The sequence below is a fragment of the Falco cherrug genome, chromosome 4 (genome assembly GCF_023634085.1).
Source record: "Falco cherrug isolate bFalChe1 chromosome 4, bFalChe1.pri, whole genome shotgun sequence".
NCBI lineage: Eukaryota > Metazoa > Chordata > Aves > Falconiformes > Falconidae > Falco > Falco cherrug.
In genome coordinates, this window is record NC_073700.1 from 2,329,112 (window position 1) to 2,349,265 (window position 20,154).

The following is a 20,154-nucleotide window of genomic DNA, read 5'->3' on the forward strand; positions in this document are numbered from 1 at the left end:
GTGAATTTCAGGGAAAAAGAACAAGCTCAGCTATCCGTAATGACTTGTATATAGCATGGGATATACCAAACTGAGATGTAAATTACTTTATTTTTCAATACGTATTTGTTTTGCTGGTCTTCGATCATAATTCAAATCCCCACTGTGCCAGATAGTGGACTAATGTCTAATCATCATTTGTAAACACTGAGTGAACATAGGAGGGGAGAGAATATGAGAAGCTTAGATGATTTCACACAGATCACAGTTTGTTAATGTTTGTTGGGAAACAAACAGCCTAATGACCATGCATAGTTTTCAGGTAAATAAATATGTTCCAGAAATCATCCTGTGCTATCATTAACAGAATTACAGCTTTCAGACATCTTGCTTAATATATGTAAAGTTGAATTCCAGACACCATTTTACTATTGAAACAAATCCTCATGGTCTACTGCAGCACAAGAACACTTGGTCCTTTATCTTATACCACTAGGAAAATTATACCCTCAAGTTTCCAGAAAACCAGTACAATATTAAGAGAGTTTCTTTCTGAAGAGCAAGTACCCACTCTGTTACATACCAGGGATGTGGTATGTGAAGAGCAAAGTAGCCTGCGAACAGCTTAATTACCTGCCTGTTTGCAGTTTGTTATTTTCTCCTGATACTCCTATGATTCAAATACTTCCTGCTGTGCACTTTTCCCCCTTCAAGTGGTTGCTTGTAAGGCAAAAGCTTGGCTGTACTACTTTTTCCTACACATAAGTGAAATCGTGAATTGAGAAAGTGCTTTTGAAGCCAGGAAAATTGAATTGTAGATGCCACTTTTGTTTTTTAAACAGCAAGAACACTGATCTGATTGCTTGGTGTTCCTTCCTGGTGCCCCAGGAATCTCCCTGTTGTCCCTCCCACACGGAGACATCCTTCCATCATTAACTCTCCGTCACTCAGCTCGGTTTTCTGACAGCAGAACACATGCTGTAGTGGAGTGAATCATGGCTGCAGAAAGCCATTTCAAGGACAAGCCAAGGGTGTTGAAGGCAGCAGCTCGATAAAGCTGGGATTCAGGACCAGTTCAAACTGTTTTCAGCCTCAAGAAATCAGACTTTAAGAAGCTGAAGCCTCAGTAGTGAAGCTACTGTCTTAAAATCACCGAAAGCAGAATCTTTAGATGCAGTTTCCTGTTGAGACTGTGCATTTAGGTCCTATGATGCTGCAGAAAGCAGCGTTACATAAAGCACAGCAGATGCAGCCTGGGTTCGGGGGCAGGGGGAAGGCACGTAACAAAACCAAACGGGGAGTGCCGTAGCAGAGATGAACATCTTAAAGATGTAAAGAAAAATAATTTTCAAGCTGGGAGCCGACATGGAACCGTAATAACTGCTGCAGCCTGGCATTGATTATTATTTTTTTTCTACAATGTTTAAGAAGGTTTTAAATAAGATTTACACTTTGGCAATTGCATCTGCTTTGTGTGATGCAGCAGTGCTAGGAGGTGCAGAGTGCTGCTCTGTCAGGGAGGAGGAGCAGCTCTGCCACACGTGTGCACAGAAGGGGCACCTCAGCAGCGAGAGATGCGGTGGCAGTCAGCACCGGGCAGCACGCTGGGGCTCGCAACTGGCTGCTTACCCCGGCAGCAAAACTGCTGCTTACCTCAGAAGCAGGATCAAGCTCTAAATTCTTAATAAAGTAAAACAGTCCTGGAGAAATCTGCATCTTCACTGCAGTTGGAAATATGTGATGACAGCACGTATCCAGCTGAGTTTCTTTGATGGTTAACCACTAAGCCAGGACACCACAGGTGTCAGCACTGGTTACCTGCCAGCGCGGGCATGTACAGAATCCTGCTGGGGCTTATACGACTATTGCTGAAGCCCGAGGTCCTGTGGCTTTACCATCATTTGTTACATGATTAGGGTTAGAAGTGTTTGGTGCTGTGTATATCAGCTGTGTGTCTGGCAAAGCCAGAGGCATTAAATGCCTAATGCTGCGACTAGGCAAAGTCCTTCCTAGTGATGGAACTGGTGAATCCAACAACGGATACACTTTCAAGCCATCATTTTGTGAGAAAGTCGGTCTGTGTTGGTTCTGGTTAGATGTTGATTGCATTCGTTGTTGTATTTGGTTTGTTATAGAACATTGTTATGAAATAGTTTTGTATTTTGTATAAGATAAAAGCATATTAGGTGGACTGGATTGATGATTTGCATCCGTTAATGATATCACCTGTCTTCAACCACTGGCAACATTTAATGATTTAATCATTTAAAAGCATTTAACATTTTATAGATCTAGTGTTTTTATATGTGTGAGCATGGGAGGACACGTAAGCCCTGTGAAGCACTCTCATGCATGTTTTCATCAGTGCGCACGATGGTCTTTGTGTGTATCATCCTGACCTGCTGCCACCAGGAGTGCTGTAGACACTTATCTGTAGGTGAAGAGCCTGTGTTTTGATAGCATTAGAACTATAACAAATGAACAAGCTGGATGAATTAAAGATCGTTTTCAAGATCCAGAACCTTTCATCTCAGGTCACTATGATCAAATTCAGTATGACTCAGGATTACCATTTCATGGCAAATCAATCCAGTCCAGAAACGAGGGGAAAGGAGAGGGGATCAAACATAATTGGTACCCTTGTTGAATGAATTGCTCAGAAATCAAGATCTGAATGAAATTGTAATACCTTCTCACTTTTACCAGACGGGTCTAACAGGTCAGAGTTTGGTAGGTCAGTGTAAAAGGAGCTTGAATTACCCGTCACAGACTGTATCAGTCCTCTGAGGGCTGGCAGGCAGTGAACTTCATATGCACTAAGCTTAATTGCAAATAAAGGCTGTGACACAAACAAAGCTGAGGAAGTTAATAGATTAATGCTGTTAGAGTCTTTTTATGTTGTGCAAGCCTGTTTCCATAATAACAGGAATTGTTCATTTTTCCAATAAGTTCTGAAATCTTGAGGGCACATAAATGGCCAGCGGTATTGGTACTTGGCATTAATGGTCTGATGTAATTCCTTTTGAAGTTTTTCGTTGGCTGCTCTTTTTCATAATCATTAAACAAATAGAGTACTTTTGTTAAGATTTTCAAATTCTTGCAACACAAGCAATATTTTGTTTTATTAAAAGGGCTTTTCTTAAATGTCCTTCATAAGCCTGCAAAGTACATAGTATTCTATGGCCATCTTTGAAGACAGCAGTTCTGACAGTGTATGGATGTTGCTACATGCTGATCTCCCCAAATTTTACTTACTTTTTGCTCATGCTTCTCTGTGAAAAAAAACTAGCAAGCAAACAAACAGCACCCCACCACCCCCAAACAGGCAGGTAGCGTTAAATAACAGTTGTGGCCTCAGAGGATAGATAATTTCCCTCAAGTGATTAAGAACTTTCAAGGGGGGGAGTGAGGACTGTGCTGAGCAGTAGAAACTCAGAGGGAAGAAGGAAGAGCTGTCTGATATTTATCAGTGACACCGGTTTCTTTGAGAATAAATGAAGGGGAAAATAAGGAATATGGAAAAGGATACAGAGGGAAGATTTGTTAATGTTTTTCAGGAAGAGCAGTAGGCATAGGAGGAGGCACACAGTGAGACAGGGAAAAATACAAGTATGTTTAAGGGAAGATATAGCAGAATTAGTGCAACATGCACAAAAGGTTTGCCTTTTAACATCCTGAATATTTCAGCATGGCCATTCAGTTCATCCCTGTTTATCATTTACATAACCTGTAAAAAACAGATGCATACTCAAGATGTCTGTCTGAAAGGAATGACTTCCTCCTTAGCCCTGTTATTTCAAGGTGTTTACATTTGCTATATTAATCAAAATTATTTTGTCATATAATAGTAAGTTGTCAGTGCTATTTAAACTGATTAACATTCTCTAAATATTGCTAAAGTGTACATTGAAAGTGTGTCTGATTTTCTTGCCTTTGTTTCTTTTTTAGTGTTGATGTGTGCCGTGCTTAAGGGATATATCAATGAACCTTTTTTTTTTTTTTTTTCACCCTGCAATAACAATCCTCTAGGCCCAGTCTCTTCATTAATTAATAATGATGGAACAGAGTAGGCAGTTGGGTCATTTTATCCTTTAAGTGTGATGAACAGTCCTGAAGAGAATGCTGCATTGCAGCTGTAAGCAAAATGGTTGTACAGATGACAAATTTTTGAATCATAGTCTGCATTTCTGGAATGTTCTGAGCTTTAAGAAGATTGCCAGTTTCCCAAACCATTTTTTCTTAGGGAAGGAATATATTTTTGCTATTTAAGAAAGAGTTACTCTAATGCCTTCTATTCTACGAACTTGGGAACCTGAGCTTCAATAAACATACAAAGTCACTTACCATGCTGTGTTCAACAGCCATTGGAAATGACTTGGGAAGACTTCTGTTTCATAATATTTGTATAGCAATAGGCTAGTAGTAATTTGCATATGATTTTGGTCACTGACCTTACCATGAATTTGGACTGATTTTCCCCAAAACATGTTGTGTGAGGCAGGAACCGTACAGGAAAAATAAGCTGACTGGTTAAGCAACTATGCAAAGAAAAGCCTACTCTTCTACTGAAAGAGGAGCACATGAAAATCAAAATAAGACCTCCATTTAAAGTTACTAATGGGAGAAACTTAACAACTCTAGGTTAAGCCAGGTAAATGTTTCAAATGCTCCTTTTCTTGGGGTGAGCATAATTGGGATAACTTCATTTTTCCATCTCTTTCAGTGTAAAGAATGTAATGAAGTCCCCAAGTAGCAGTTATCTAGATCTATGCATCGTGTTACATGATAAAAGCCTCTGAGTGCCGAGAATTCTGCTTCATTTTCATAAGGACAACGTTGGATTTAGTTGCTTTTCTTTAATCTCTCATTGCTTCTTTTCTGCTTCTTGATCTTTTTGTTTCGCTTTCCTTGCAAGCATTTGTTTCTAATCTGACAGAGTAAAATATTGTGCTCTCTTGTCGCATGATGTGGCTCCAGCTCCCAGCACTGCAGTGCCACAGCTGTGGGATGAGGCGGTACATGTCTCTAGCAGCAGCTTGGAGAGGCTGAGGTGAAAGTGGTCTAACTCAAACCCAGTCTAAGGGGATTTACCTATTCTCAGCCTGTGGGTTTATTCTGGAACATCTATTCCTGGTTAACCATTGCGGATTAACTCTTTTGTATGGATGTTCTTTTTTTGGATTGAGTGCCTCTTCCCAGTTGAGCTGGATTAAGCAAAGCAATGAATTTATGGGCTGAAGGTAGAATGAAATGGCTGCACAATATAAACATAGGTAGCTGCTGTGCAAGGAAAATGGGTAAAACCATAAATTATTTAAATTACTTCTAATTTGAGATCTCATTTTAAATAAAACCATAGGCTTCCACATGTTTAATGAAGGTTAATTAATAACTGTAAGGGTTTTTTGGGGGGCATTAGAAAAGTGTGATTTTTGTTTACTCACTGAAGCTGACCAAGGATGGTTGTTAATATGAATCTGTGGCTTCTATTATGATACAATATAATATTTTGATTTCTGCTGATGTATGTACAAGATTCATAAATATATGTAATGTGAGCCCACTTATGCCAGAGCTTTGATGCAGAACTGCCTAATCACATTCTCTTGAATGTGCACTTGCCAAAAGACACGCAAAGTTTTCAATTTCTCAAACCACAGATTACAAAGTTAAGGTGGAAGTAGTCATTCTTAACTTAAAGAATACATAGATATTATGAGCAAATAAGCAAAGAGATTTGAATACAAATCCTTTTCCATTTTTGACACCTTGAACAGAGGTTCTTTATAGTTGAGCAATTTTCATTGGCTTTTTGGATTGCTGGAACTCTATCTTTTGTATCCCAAAAAAGTGTCCTGCTTTTGCCATTGATGAGTACTGTTGTTTAAGATCTGAAGTCTTCTCCTTTCAGGAGTCTCACAGGGTGTGCTTTTGCTACATGCTTTCTATTCCTGTCTCATATTTGCCTCTGTGACCTGGCATCCCCACAGGTTTGAGCTGACCAAGATCAGTAGCTTCAGTTATTTGCATGCCCCTACCCAACTGAAAGGGTTTCCACCCACCCCAGTGATAAAATGCAAGTGAGATGCAGGTCAGAGTCTCAGTTTTCTTCAGAATATACAATGGAAGTTATGTATTCGATAAAGAGTGAAAATGAGGCTAGTGAGATACACTATTGTGGAGAAAACTTAGGAGCCAACCTTGGTTATGTCTTACATGTTCTAGAATATTTGTATTAAGATTGGATTTTTTGAAATGGGAGAAGTTTGGTGTGCATAAAAATATATGGTGTCCTTAACTGCTTTTGACTTACACTCTTACTACAACGGGTGACTAGGAATACCTTCCTTGAGATTCTTACTTTATACTTTAATTTAGTATTTGATATGCACTGGAAAAGAATCTGGAGAACTTCAGCAGTGATTACAGCATTTGGAGCAGGTTAGTTACATTAAAGGGCTAATCAAGGTGATTGACAATATATGCTTCATGTAAGAGAGAGTCTATTCTTTGGGCTTTTTAGTGTGCTAAATTAGGAGGTGTCTGTGGGTGTTGTATTCCTAACAGAGTTCTCCTGCGTGTGGGTATAGGAGTAAAATAATGCTGTGTCCCACAGTGCATCTTGGGATTGCTTTGGTCCCAGTTTATATTTTCTAATAATTCAAAAATAAAACAGGAGTCAAGGAAACTTTGTCAATTTTTACAGTATTAAAAAAGGGCATCTATTGGTTTTATCCTATTTTTACTACCTGTGTATAAGGCTTAGAACACTTTTGAGTAACATTACATCTGTTCCAATAGTGCCGTCATCCCAACTAAAACACTGCTACTGATGGCGAGGCCCCTGCTCATCTCTGCTGCTCTATACCTAGGCAGCTTTTGTGGACTGAATTAACTAATTACCAGAAAACTGGAAAGTCTTGAGACTTTCTTTGCTCTTTTTTTCTCCACTTATCTAGAAAATGGGGCTTGTTTGACTTGCTAAGTTGAGTGCCCTATGACTCTGAACTTTGACTATATATCTGTGTTCAGTTGAGAGATATTCACTGTCACAGTATTCACGTTGGCATCTTTGCATTAAATTTTACAGCTTCTCTCACTTTCATTGTTCCTCCAAGTCTGCGTGGTACCTAAGTCCACAGGAAAGGCAGATGATGATCTAAAGGACTGGTCCCACTTATTTATGAAGAGGATGGAGCGAATGGGTAATGATGAGTGCAACAGTGTTACGCAGGTAACAGTGAGCACAGCAGTGTGTGCGCTGTGTTAGTGGTTTCAAAGGTCTGATTATTTTAATGGCACGTAATCCATTGGATGCTCAAAAAGCATCTTATTATATCACTGCTTCCTTACAAGTTGGATATAATGGTTTTGAGTGACATCATTGTCACTTGCAGGAGTGATAGTGGTGGTTACTGCTGTTTGCAGGTGGCATAATGATCATAGCACTTTGTTTTCTTCAGTGTTCTCATTTTTTTTTTTTTAGATATCTTGAATACTCTCTTGAATACACAGCAGCATAAGAGACACTGTAGCAAATGCTCTGGCTCTTGCAAAGGCATATGAAGTGAGTATGGTTGCTGTGTAACTGGCAGGCTGGCATTACTCATGGGAAAAGCAGATGACACTGACAAAGTCAGCAATGAAATTTTCTTAATTTGTTGCCAAGTAGCAGCACCTGGATGTAACACCTCAGAAAAATGCAGCTCATTGCTATCTGGTTTATTATTTGTTTTTTCGTAAGTGAGGGTGGGAAAGATACTGTGGAAGCAGGCTCAGCAAAGTGGGTTTTGTTTTCATTTTGACTTCATTATAGACATCACAAAAATATGTCTCTCTTTTCAGAGCATAAGAATTCTTCTTCTGTTATTTATTTTATTGTAAAAGATTAAAACATCTATGTGGGAAATTAGCTATTTAACCTACAAATTCCTGGCCTCATCTAGAAAAATGCCCTCTCTTCCATGCTGTTGTTGTTATGAGAGCATATGTTGTCATGCCGTGTTACTTTCAACCTTTCCAGTAGGCGTCATCAAATAAATATGAGCTGTAGACCCTTGGAACTGCTTATGATAAAGAAACTATGCTGATTGCAGTGACAAATAGTCAAAGAGTCATAGTATTGTTTAGGTCGGAAAAGACCTTTAAGATCATTGAATCCAACTGTAAACTGCCAAGTCCACCACCAAATCCTTCATACAAGAAGAGAGATGCGTGGGACTTCCAGGATGCTGTGGAAGAGCCTTGTGCCATACTGGCTTAGAATCTGTGTAATGCATCTTCAGCTGCATATCGTCTTCCCCTCGCAGGCTGTGCTTTCCCACTTGCACATGCTTTATTCCTGGGCATTTGCTTTCTCAGATTACCATCACTATCATCCTGAGTGGGCATGCTTTATGGAAGTGAACAGAAAACCCTGAGAAGTCTTTAGTGAGTCTAGGCCCCGTCAGTCTGAAAGTACATTACAGGTTGAAGAAGGAAGCTGAGGCTCTCCTCAGTGTATATTCAGCTGGTTTGAGTTTCACTCAGATAGCTTCAGTTTCTGGGACATCTCATTGACATGTGTGGCCTTTGAATGTAATGTTTTGCAAAACTTCAAGTGACGTGAAGTTGTACTGTGGTAAGAAATCGGAAAAATTGACAGCTTTTGATCACCTATGAACAGCAGACAGTCTAGCAGCTATTTCTGTAATTGTCGATTTCTTTGTCGTGGTGTTACTCAGCAGCAGGAGTCCCCAGGCTCAGTGTCGCTGGTCACACTACTTCCTATTGACAGTAAGTAATAGGCCTGTGCACGGGTGGAGAGGTGGCTTCATCCCCTTTTTTCTCTCTTTTCTGCTAGGAAAGGATCCCATGGATCCCACGCACAGACCCTATGTTTTTCCCTCCTCTACCACTTGCCCACGGCTAACTCTGGTCCTGCGGGTGGATCGGTGCTGGTTACCCCTTTGGCTACAGTTACTCCAGGGCTGAGGAGCGCCTACACACACAGCTCCCAGCCAGCAGATGCTTTCACCTGGGCACATACTTGAGCTGTATAATCAGAGCCTCCCTATGGACTGTGACTGATGGTGGTGTTTCCACTGGGGGGCTTGCATTTCCCCAGGCAGTGCTGCATCCACGCGGACGGGCAAGCAGAGTGATTTACTTATCAGCAGTGCTACTCAAACTGTGGTTTGGGGACAGAAAATAGATGTCAGGGTCTTTTTTCCCTCCACATCCCTTGTGGTTGCCATTAGCAATGCATATGAAGTGTGAATGTTTTTGTAGGGTCCAGTGAGAGTGATGATAAGTGGTTTTGAAGGTGTGTTAATTAAGGAAGGCTTTCCACTTTGACTTTATTATGTGCTCATTTATTTCTTGTTCTGTTTCTTGGCTAAGACATTGGGTCTCCTCCGTTACACTTACATGGTTCCTCTCTGCCATTACCAGATGCAGAAGTTAGTGCTTTTCAAGACTGAGCCTAAGAATAGCCAGCAAGTCTGTCTTAAGCTGTAGCCGAGGATGCTTGATTTGATTTAAATATTGAGGGCAATAAAAAGCTTTTGCATTATCTGGAACAATCATGTTATAACCCAGCACTGTAACAGCATGTTTTTGATACTATTGCCCTCGTACTCTCAGTCAACTTCATTGAAATGATCCTGTCTTACATGTCTGTGTTTCCGTGGAAGATCAGAGCTTTGTGGGTAATACGTAAGGCTGTGCAGAGAGGGCATACAGTCTACTCTAAATCGTGGTGTTACCTCCTGTGGGAGTCAAGTCCAAAGCTTTGTTCAAATAATCAAAAGATGTTTGAAGAAACTGTCTCAAGGCTTTGAGTACTTGGAAAGGAAGGATGGGGGAAAGAGAAAATTTCCTTCCCCTGTTCCCTTTCCATCTCTTCCGAAAAGCCCCCTAAACCAGCATACAGCTGAGGGTGTGTGATGCTGAACAAACCCAAAGTACCCAGCATCTGTGGGGTGTCCCACTGGCTTCGGGTTGGCTGGCTTAGCTATAGTAAAGACCTTCCGTATCTTTTAGGTTAGCTGTCTCTTAGTGCTAGGTGAAGAGCTGCACTGTTTTTTATATATAATGTAACAAAGAATTTTTAATGATCTCTTCATTATCTGGTTAGTAATGGGTGGGAGCTGGATGATGGATATACATTCTAAATTATTGGTGGTGCTGCCCTGAATCTGTAATGACTTTACTGTACTTGGTACTGCATTAAGATAGAACAAAAGACAAATATCTCCAGGAGCCTGTGGTACACAAGATGAGACATATGTAAATGGTGTAACGATTACTGAGTGGAGTGAGAGCTGAAGAAATGATTCGTGGTGGGATGATTATCTTCCCTCTCAACAGCCATACTCCCACTGACAGCAGTACACGTGTAAAAAAGAAATCCTAATTCTTCCTCCTTCATACTGGAACTTCAGCTCTCCATGGATGCTTTGCTACCAGCACTTGCCGAAAGCTGTTTATTGTCTGTTTAGGCAAGAAAAATATTAGCCAACTGTTAGAATGGTGCATATCTTGCCTTTAATATTTGATGTCTTGTCTGTTGCCTTGATATTGGCTCATGATTACGCACTGCACATAAGACCAGTCAATAGACTGTTGTGAAATTGTGGCATGTCTTGCAGATGAGTGGCTTCTTTTGGGCTACATACAGTCCCTATGGGGAACCATTCCTGGTCCTGCTATTAGTCATCTTAGGCTAAATCATTTGTTCCTGGATAACAGCTTCTTTTCAGAGCAATTTTACTTTAAAAAGGAATTAGAAGAAGCCAGAAGAAATAAAACCAAAATGGCTAGATGGAGAAATGGATGAAACATGTTGCGGAGCATTCAGTGCTTCTTGGCAGTAATAAATCCTGTATTGGCGTCTTGCAGCTGAGGGTAGATCAGGAATCCCAGGAGGTTTGAATTTACACCCCTGAACTGTCACCAAATTGTCTGGGGCAAGAACTCCAGCTTTTTGCTGCCTTTGCTGCTGCATTTCTATAGCTGGAAAGAGACTGTAGAAATGCAAGTTGTTATGTATCTGTTCCTAACATTTACATTGGATGCATCAGTCTGTATGACAGAATGTCAAGCTCTTCAGTGACTTTTTTTTAAAAAAAAAAAGTCATGGATTTAGAAGTGTATTTATGTACCTTGTGTCTTAAGAGCAATGGGTTTGATTGGAACCTGTAATGGGGAAGGTTTACCTAAGGGGTTTTGTAGTCAGGTTGCTGCCTTTCAAGATGCTGAAGGGTGGTCCCTGTTCTGCGGGGTGGCAGCTGGAGCCGTGGCAGAACATGGTGATGTGGCCAGTTGTTGCTGTTAGATGTGAGGAGGGAAGGTGATGAATGAGGAAATAGAGGGGGAGTTAATTCATTTACTGATTCTGCTTCTTCAGTGCCCCTCCTTTCTGTATGTTGGCTATTTAGATCTAGCTGTAGAACATCTACTCAAGGAGGTTCCAAATCCTGCAAGGATCTGTTGGCAGAACTGTCAAATGGACTCACAGAAATAGCACCAGTACTGTAAAGCTCACAGGACATGTGCTAGATGATTGGTAATTGCGAAGGCTTTTAATTTTGGACAAATTCTTAAAATTTATATAAGCAAATTTAAGAAAGTGATATTAATGAAAACAGGTAATGAGATTCATTACACTTTACAGGCAGCTTTGTTGTTCCGAGATTAGAAGGAAATTATTATTTGTTGAGGTTCATTCACTAGTGAAATTCAAATACAGCTTGCTGAAACTAGTAAATGCTCTCATTAAATACACTGTTACTGCTGGACTGGATTCTCTCAATTGATTTTATTTTAATACAACCTAAACAGAATTTCCACGTAATGCATCCAAAAACTTTTCAAGCAACATACATGATAAAACTGGGCAGTTGCAGAAGCATCCGTTCTAGGTGAGAATATTTTGCATTTCACGTCTTTGGTGTATGTTTTCGTTTGAAAAAACCCTCATCTTGTTTCAGTAAAACAGGTAGTTTAATGCAATGTATATTTTTGTGGCATCCCTGGTACAAAAGCAGGTGTTTGCTTTACTTAAATATCCTTTAAACAAGTGTCATGAAGACCTCGTGAACTAATGAAGACTGATGTTGAATTGCATCGTAGTGTGCTTGATGACATTGTTATATCTAAGGGACAGAACAGACCTTCCTTAGCATTTGATCAAAACTGTAACAGTAACCACAGTTCACTGTCCATGTCTTCTTGCCTTCCCCAGTTTCTCAGGTAGGGACAGTTTCTTAAGGCAGATCTTGGAAACTTAATCTGTTAGTTACTAGCTATTCGTTGGAATTTTAAGCTTCACTTTTTCAGCTCTTTCAGTCACTAGATAATATTTTTTGGATTGAAGTGGAAGAAAAATAGGCCTGCTGTCACTTCTAGCTTTAGCAAGAGAGAAAAGCAAAATAGTATACAGAAATTTGCTTCCAAAGCCAGAGAGTGAAATCCCACTAAAATGTTGAATGAGATTGTGGGTTTGAATTTTCAGTGTTACAACAGGAGTAACTGGGCAAGCTTCACATTATGAAATTCTCAGAATGTATTTGAGAGCTATAGAAGCTGGTGGGCCTGGGCAGGTGTTACCAAGGTGTTACGTAGCAGTAGTAATGTCAGGGATCGCTTCGTAGTTCAGTGTGAAATAGTGTGCGTGAAAAAATCATCAAGGTGATACTTTGTGGCAGTCAACTTATTGGTGTCTGAAGCCCTAGGTAATGGGATGCTCGAGTGCTCATCAGTTGAGAAGAGGGTTTGAGGCTAAGGTGTTAGGAGCTCATGAGGTAAGATATAGGTCTGTGTTCTCATGGGAAGAATTCATACGTGTCGTATCTGTTTGTCATTGGAGTTCACTATCCAAAATAGCTGGTTTACGTCTATGCTTCAATTTCAATAGCAGTTCAGCATCACTGTGAAGCCTTTACTTTCCTTGCTGAACAGCTTTGTTTTCCCATTTGAAGTGACATATGCTGTGATTTTTAAATTACTTTTACAATTTTTACTATTTGAAAATTTTATCTACTTTTCTGGATGCATTAGAAAAATGTACGGAAGAATGATAGTAAGTAATGAATGGTTTATTTGCAATTTGTAAATTTGCCATTCTTCATCTCATAATTTAAGCAGTTGTGAAACAGTCTCTTTGGTGTTTTATGGGTTTTTTTAAAAGAAAATGTTACTTCAGTAGTGATGTGCTTTTGCTATTTTTGCAGCATCAAAATGATTCTCTGTTCGTCATGCTCCATTTGGTTGCAGTGGAGATGACTGTCAGAGAAATACAATTTTCCAGGAAGCATTAATTGAAATGATGGTTTTATATTCAGCATGCAGTAACTGACAGATGTAGGAATGGAACAGAGAAAATTCATTAAGTGGCATTTCTCCAGTTTTTTAATCTTTTTCTCCCTCCAAAAAAGCAACAATGCCAGACGGAATCAGAAATGCATTTAATATACTGCACATCATAGAAAATGTTTTCCATGCAATCATTTTCGTTTTCTCACAAATTTCAAACAAATTTTGAGGAAAAGTTTTGGAAATCGAAACCTTAAGAAATTATTGAAGTACTGGAAGCGTCAGTAATAAATTTTCACAGTATTTTCTAAACCTCTGTAGATTATTTGTATATAAATTTAACTCAAATCCGCATAATCATTCTGAAACACTTGGGTCAAGCAAAGAAGGATTACACAGCTTCGACATAGAAAAGTACTTTAAAAAAATGAAACATTCATGCTTGTCTGGACAAATGAACATAAAACCACCAGTCCATGCCTTGTTGTCATACAGAATATAAGACGGAAGGCCGCTGCTTTTGCCAGTAACATATGAAGCCTTAAGTCATATTGAACTGGTGTTACCATTTACTATTTTTAGTCCCCACTTTTTCACTTCCTTAATGTTTTATATCTTCATATAAAAATGATATTTAAAATTACTTTCATTTGCAGTGCTCTTTCATTTCTTGAGGCACAAGTGAGAAATAATAAAAAAAAATATTCAGGAACAGTAATGAAGTCAGTAAGTGCAATACAAAAAACCCCAACCAACCATTAAAAAATCTAGCAGCAGGAAAGCCGTCTCCTGGTTAAAAGTACTGGTGAGGACAGATGTCCACTTCTAGATCTTGCTGTGCTAATTGACGTTTTTACCATCTGTACTGCCTGTCAGCACGCACTAGCTGGGGAGCGGCATCCCACAGAGCTGCCAGTGCGACAAAGTGCGAGTGACCTCTAATCCTCTTCAAGCAACCAAGTTAGGCTTGCTCAGAACACCTTTAGGACTCTTTAAAATTGTGTTTCTGAATAAAGCAGATTATTTGAAAAAGATAAGGGGTGCCCCCCTTATACCTTTTGCTAGCAATAGTGTGGAGAATTTATGGGAGCTTTGAAAATAAACATCTTCCATGGCCTCAGATTCTCAATCACGTTTCCCTTAGCTGCATCTCTTTGTATAACTTTGACTTCTCTATGTATTTTATTGTCCCTTCCTGACCTTATCTCTGTAGTAATGCTTACGACCGTTACGATGTGATTTCATCAGCTGGTCTATAAATTTCTTCATTCTCACCTTTCTTCTCTCTCTCTCTCACTCTCAATATAGGAGTTTGTTAGTTTCTACCATTCAATGGGAGGGAAAAAAAGAACTCCAACAAAATTTTGCTGAACAGTTTTTTTTTGAGTGATGGCCAGATCTCATAGGAAGCAAAACCTTTTGGTTTCAGCTGAACATTGAATTTCATTTTCTGGTATTTCTAAATGGCTTACAAGAAAATAAATTTCATAATGAAAGATGAATATGCTCTTTTTTTCTTAGGTGTGACTGACTTGGTGAGTAATTACACCAAGATGTAGACTTACAGAAAATAATAAAATCACACTCATGATTTCCCCTTTTCTATTTGTGGTTCTTAAAGAAGATAATATTTATTATGGAAAATGGAGGAGTACAATTAAGTAAAATGTATATCTAAATTCCGGCGTAGTTATTTAGACTATAGTCTGGAAGGTAATGGTGGCCATTGATACTTTAAACTCAGTCTAGTCCTCAAACTTATGGTGTCTAAATGAGCAATTTTTCTCCTACAGAAAAAGCAGCTCTTTAAGTTTCAGTATCTCTCTTTTGCTTTGGAGGCTTCTCGGTGTGTACATGGATTTGTGTGTGCATTATCATCAGTAACACCAGACAGGATATGTATACTTTCTGTGGCCTCCTGACAGTAAAGTATATAGTGTCATTTCAAAGTCGTGAATTAATCATGTTTAGGTAAATATAATTAGGATTGTTGAAAAATACTGCAGCTATTTCCAGTACTATTTCAGCTATCCCTCTTGTGCTGTTGAGTACCCAGTCATCTACTGACCTGCTGGAGCTGGCACACCACTGTGCACATATGTTCTGCATTGGGAAATAAGCATTTTTCAGAAATCTCTTCCTTCCATTTCCCAATATGCTTTTTTTCTGTTTCAGAATTTTGTATTGGTGCTTGTAGACGCATTATATGAACGTTTCTGCCAAAAATCCCTACCGCTATCGATGCTGTCCATGCACTTTCCGCTTTACGTACAAAGTCACTGCTGTATTTGGAGCAGGTTGTGTTTTGGGGGCCTAGTGCCAAGTGTGCATGCCATTTGGAGTGAAAAGCCTTCCTTGTGTTGAAGGGCTACGCAGCCCTCTGAAAACTGATCAAACTGCATTTGTTTGGTCTCTGCTAAAGGCTTATCCCTGTGGTGGATCCCATCCGTGGTGAGTGACTCCCCGATCTCGCAGTGGGTTGTCTGAACTTGGGTGAGCTGCGCTGGTTCATGAAAGGGCACCCACCCAAATGGCTCCCAGCCTGCAATTCCTATTTATAGGGAAAAAACTTTACCCCACGTTGGAGACTGACTGGGAGCTCATGGAGGAGCAGAGACGTTTGACATGTTATTATATGAACCACGGAGAATACAGTAGGCACTTTATAATAGCTGGAGCCTGTCAGTTACAGTGTCACTAGGCACTAGGTACTGAAAATTAAAGGAAGTAATAACAACTACAGCATACCTTTATCTGGGAGGGAAGGATAGTATTGCTTAGAAGCTGAAGGTGAAATGAAAGTTTGATGAGTTAACCAGGAACCAGAAGCTACACAACAGCTGTAATTATATACCTTAAGTGAAAGGTGAGTCAACATCTTTGCCTGTACCATGGCAGGATTGATATGTTCAGAAAAGCATCGCTTTCGTCTTAAGGAAATTGTTCTGGGCCTGGTGCTTTCATCCAAGAGGGGGTGCAGTGGCCAGGCAGGTCACTGGGGCAGGTGGCACCTAAAGCTGAGGGCCGTTACCTAAGGATCCTCATCTGTTTTGCTTGACACGTTGAAGGTGCTGTTAATGGGGCTCTCCATTCCTGAGGTACCTGCAGGCACGGGTAGGCTGTGGGGGAGGTGAGGACTTACCCTCAACTGTGTAAGGAGAGGAATGCTCGCAGTGCGGGGTCGGCCGGTTCCCACCGCTCCCCTGCCGGCACCTTTGCGCTCCTCTGAGGCCGACTGTCCGTCTCAGTATTTAGGTTGTGCCGCGTTAGTGTGGGTAACCATGAACAACTTCGCGGTGCTGATCCCCTTCAACACCTACAGTTTTGTCAATGTTCCAACTGATACCAAATACTATGTGGCAGATACGTGTAGCCCCTTATTTTATTGTGGTTCTTTATGCTGCTGAGAACAGTATATGAGCACAGTTATTCTGCCCTAACACTCGCAAGTCTTTTTTAAAATTTATTTATTTCTGAAAAAGCAGTAGACATGCATACGTTAATGTAATTAATAAAGAGGGAAAAAAAGCACCTAATTGGGCCGTTCAGCGCAACCACACACTCTTACACCGTGTCCGGAAATTGAAGTGTTCTTAAGTTGAAGTATCATTCAAAATGAGTGTATTTTTATATCAATTTAAGAAACCCTATAGTGTCCTTTTCACTTTCTTTGCATATATAACCTGTCTCTTTGGCTGTCTTTTCTCACTTAACAAAAAATTGATGCAGTTCCCCCCAGCGATTGTACAGCAGTACATATGCAGTAGGAAAGGCTGCTCTGAAGTAGGACAAGACATGCTTTATTGATCTATACTTTGAGTTCATCGACCTGAGGTCAGAAGAAAGATATGTCTACTGCTTCTACTGACATTACCAAAAGCTACCAACAGCTATTCCAGCTTCATCCTAAATATAATTTCTTTTTAGGAGCCGTTGTTTACATGTGTGTATGTATCTATACACATAGGTCATCTTAAAGAAACCTGCTAATTCAAAGACTTTTTTTTAATGATGAAGACTGAGAGGAATTAGTACTAAAGGAGTCCACAAGGATCCTGTTCAGAATGCAAGGACAAATCATCATGCAAAAGCAAAATTTGAGTGGCATATCTACCGATTTGTTTATGTGCCATAGATGGTACAGGTTGTAATTGTTATTGGAGAAATAATTTATAGGAATGCAGATATAAGTGGAAGTTTTCTATTTCACTGCAATTTCAATTTATTTTATTTTATTTTATTTTATTTACAGGATTAGCTGGCACTGCTGCAGACCTAGAAAAAAGAAAGCTTATTTTTGGAAAAAATTTTATACCTCCAAAGAAGCCAAAAACGTTCTTACAGCTAGTCTGGGAAGCGTTGCAGGATGTGACTCTTATAATCTTGGAAATTGCAGCCATCATATCTTTGGGGCTTTCGTTTTATCAGCCACCTGGAGAAGGGAATGAAGGTAAAAACTTTTTGTAAAAATAATGTGTATAAGTTTAAATAAAACCACTGCTATATCTCAAATTAATTCCACCCCCACCCTCCAGAAGGTCACTAACAGGAAATTTCCATGTGGTTTGTTCCTTATACCATTACATCTGGTACTGACATATTTTTTGTATGCTTGACATTTCTTTATGCAAATAGCTGAACCTCGTGACGTGTGCTTAATGAGTTAAAGAAAAAACACAACTGAGTATTTTTCTGTTTTAACGTTTGAGCCTGTGTTTGATGTTTATTTATTCATCTTGGATGGTTGTTTACTGCATTACAGAGAAGTATGTAATTGCTTGTGTAACTGATGTATGGTATCTACATGAACATGCACAAGAATACCAGCTGAAGACTTGACCTTAGTGAAATTCGCTCGTTTTTGTATTTTTATGATATAGCTAAGGCTAGCGAGGCTGGCTCGAAAGGGAGTGTTAGAGGCTAAAGTCATGTTACTGGTAAACTGTATACTGCAGAATCCTGTGATTTCTGTAGAAAGTTTTAACACCCTGCCTGCCTCCCTCCTTCCCCCTCCTCCCGGAAAGTACTCTTGAATTCACATGCTTAAAATATTCGTTCCTCTACATAAATGCAAGATTTCCATTTCTGGCAACTGATCCAGATTTTTCTCCCTCCCCTCCAGCTCTCTCATAGACTTATAAAGCTGGATAAAACATGCCGTGTGAAATGACGTGAATAGCTTGGCAAATGTATGAAGAATGTCTTCCTCTAAATATAGCCTTGAAATGCTTTTTACATTCGCTTCGGTTTCCTTTGGCTACTTTCCTTGAAGACCCTTCCTTCTTCCTTTTCCATTCACAAGCAGAATAAGCATATAGCTATGCATAGTTCTTGCATCGTATTTATGATTCTTTAATCCTTTGTATATAATCACAAATCTTTTGTTGCTTCCTTGATGAATTTTGAATATGTGACTATTGATTCAGCAGGTGTTTAATTTAGGCATGAAAAGATAAAGGAGTAATTTGTTTTTTTACAGAAGAAAACATTGTTATTACCTCACGTAACGACATAGTAGAATACCTTGGGCACACTGTAAACCATGAATGATGCTATACAAAATTAGAATTTAGTTCTGCAAAATTTTTTCTTGGGCATAAATGTGCAGACTACCCTCTTAGTCTTTTATTTATTTGGTGGGAAAGGAATTTTGAAAACAGGATTGTTACAGTTTTTAGGAAGAGGGGAGATGTGTCATCAGACGATGGTTTGGTTTTTTAATTATTATTCTTATTATTTTGATACTGCATTTAAGATACTTCTTTTCCCATGGGAAGCTATGACACATCTGAGATTCTGAGACAGTCTGAAAAGCTCAACAGGGCAGCCTCGGAAAAAGTGTTTGTGTTTTCCCACAGCACAATATTTTATTTAATGGTCACTGTTTCCCCTATGTTTTTAGAATTGTTTTCCTGGAAGATTTTGCTATGTTTTACACAGGGAGAATAAATCAATTTGGTGAATATCTATAATACAACATTTTGAACACATTGTAAGGTCCTTTATATTTTTGAAGCCTTTTTTTGAGAAGTTGTATAAATGTGAGAGATGGTCTTTTATTTTAAAAATAGTGTATTATAAGCTACTGCCAGGGATACCTACAGTTTATTGGTAGATGTCCATTTTAAAGAATCCTAAACATTGAAAAACTGACATATTAAGCTTGCTTTTGCCCTTGGTGAAGTGAGGTGTAGTCATACTTGAAAATGATTTGTTGGCTGGTAACCTTCAGTAACCAATTCTAAAATAAAACTATATATAGACTAAAGTTAAGTAAAATTCAAATGAACTTTTTATGAAGAAACTAAATACGCTATTTTCCCTACACTTAAGCCAATTTATTGAACAATTTAAACTATTTCTTGACTTGAACATGAACCTGGGTTCAGACCAGATGTGGGCCTGTCTCAGGAGCCTGTAGCTCTTTGGAAGGGCAGCCGCTCGTGTGCTGTCTCTGGTGAAGTGTCTGCTCACCCGTCTAAATCCCGTATTTGTTACACATCGCTTTGGATTGGTCCATCTGTGCATTGCTGTTGTAACAGAGAATACGGAAAAAAATATAATATGTAACATCCTCCCAGCAGTCTACATTATGCCTATTCTCATTTTCTTGGGGTGAGAGGGTAATCTTGTCTATGGGATGTAATGGGGAATCCCTACCCAGTGACAGGGATAAGTGACAAATGCTCCTCTGGGAGGTGTGAAAACTTGTATTTTCCATTTCTAACTCTTCCCAGAATTAAAATCATTCATTGAAATGTGCATTTATTTGCAAGTTTTATGTTTTTTCTTGAAAAGAATAAATTTTCTTCTGAAACCACAGCCCGATGTTAGGAAGGAGAGCTGGCATTTCTTGGTGTCTATTCTTGAACTTGCCCA

The 20,154-nt window shown here is 39.4% G+C and overlaps 1 protein-coding gene across 13 annotated transcripts in view; it reads left to right on the forward strand.

The window, feature by feature from the left end:
- ATP2B2 (ATPase plasma membrane Ca2+ transporting 2) overlaps positions 1-20,154 on the forward strand; it is a 432,200-nt gene that overhangs the window by 284,464 nt on the left and 127,582 nt on the right. For all 13 annotated transcript variants that reach the window (XR_008732091.1, XM_055709424.1, XM_055709434.1 and 10 more), the window contains one exon: positions 17,528-17,725. Coding sequence is in view for 12 of the 13 variants with exons in the window: in XM_055709424.1 (XP_055565399.1) it covers positions 17,528-17,725 (198 nt within the window). In the remaining variant the exon portion in view is untranslated. The remainder of the gene's footprint in view (positions 1-17,527; positions 17,726-20,154) is intronic.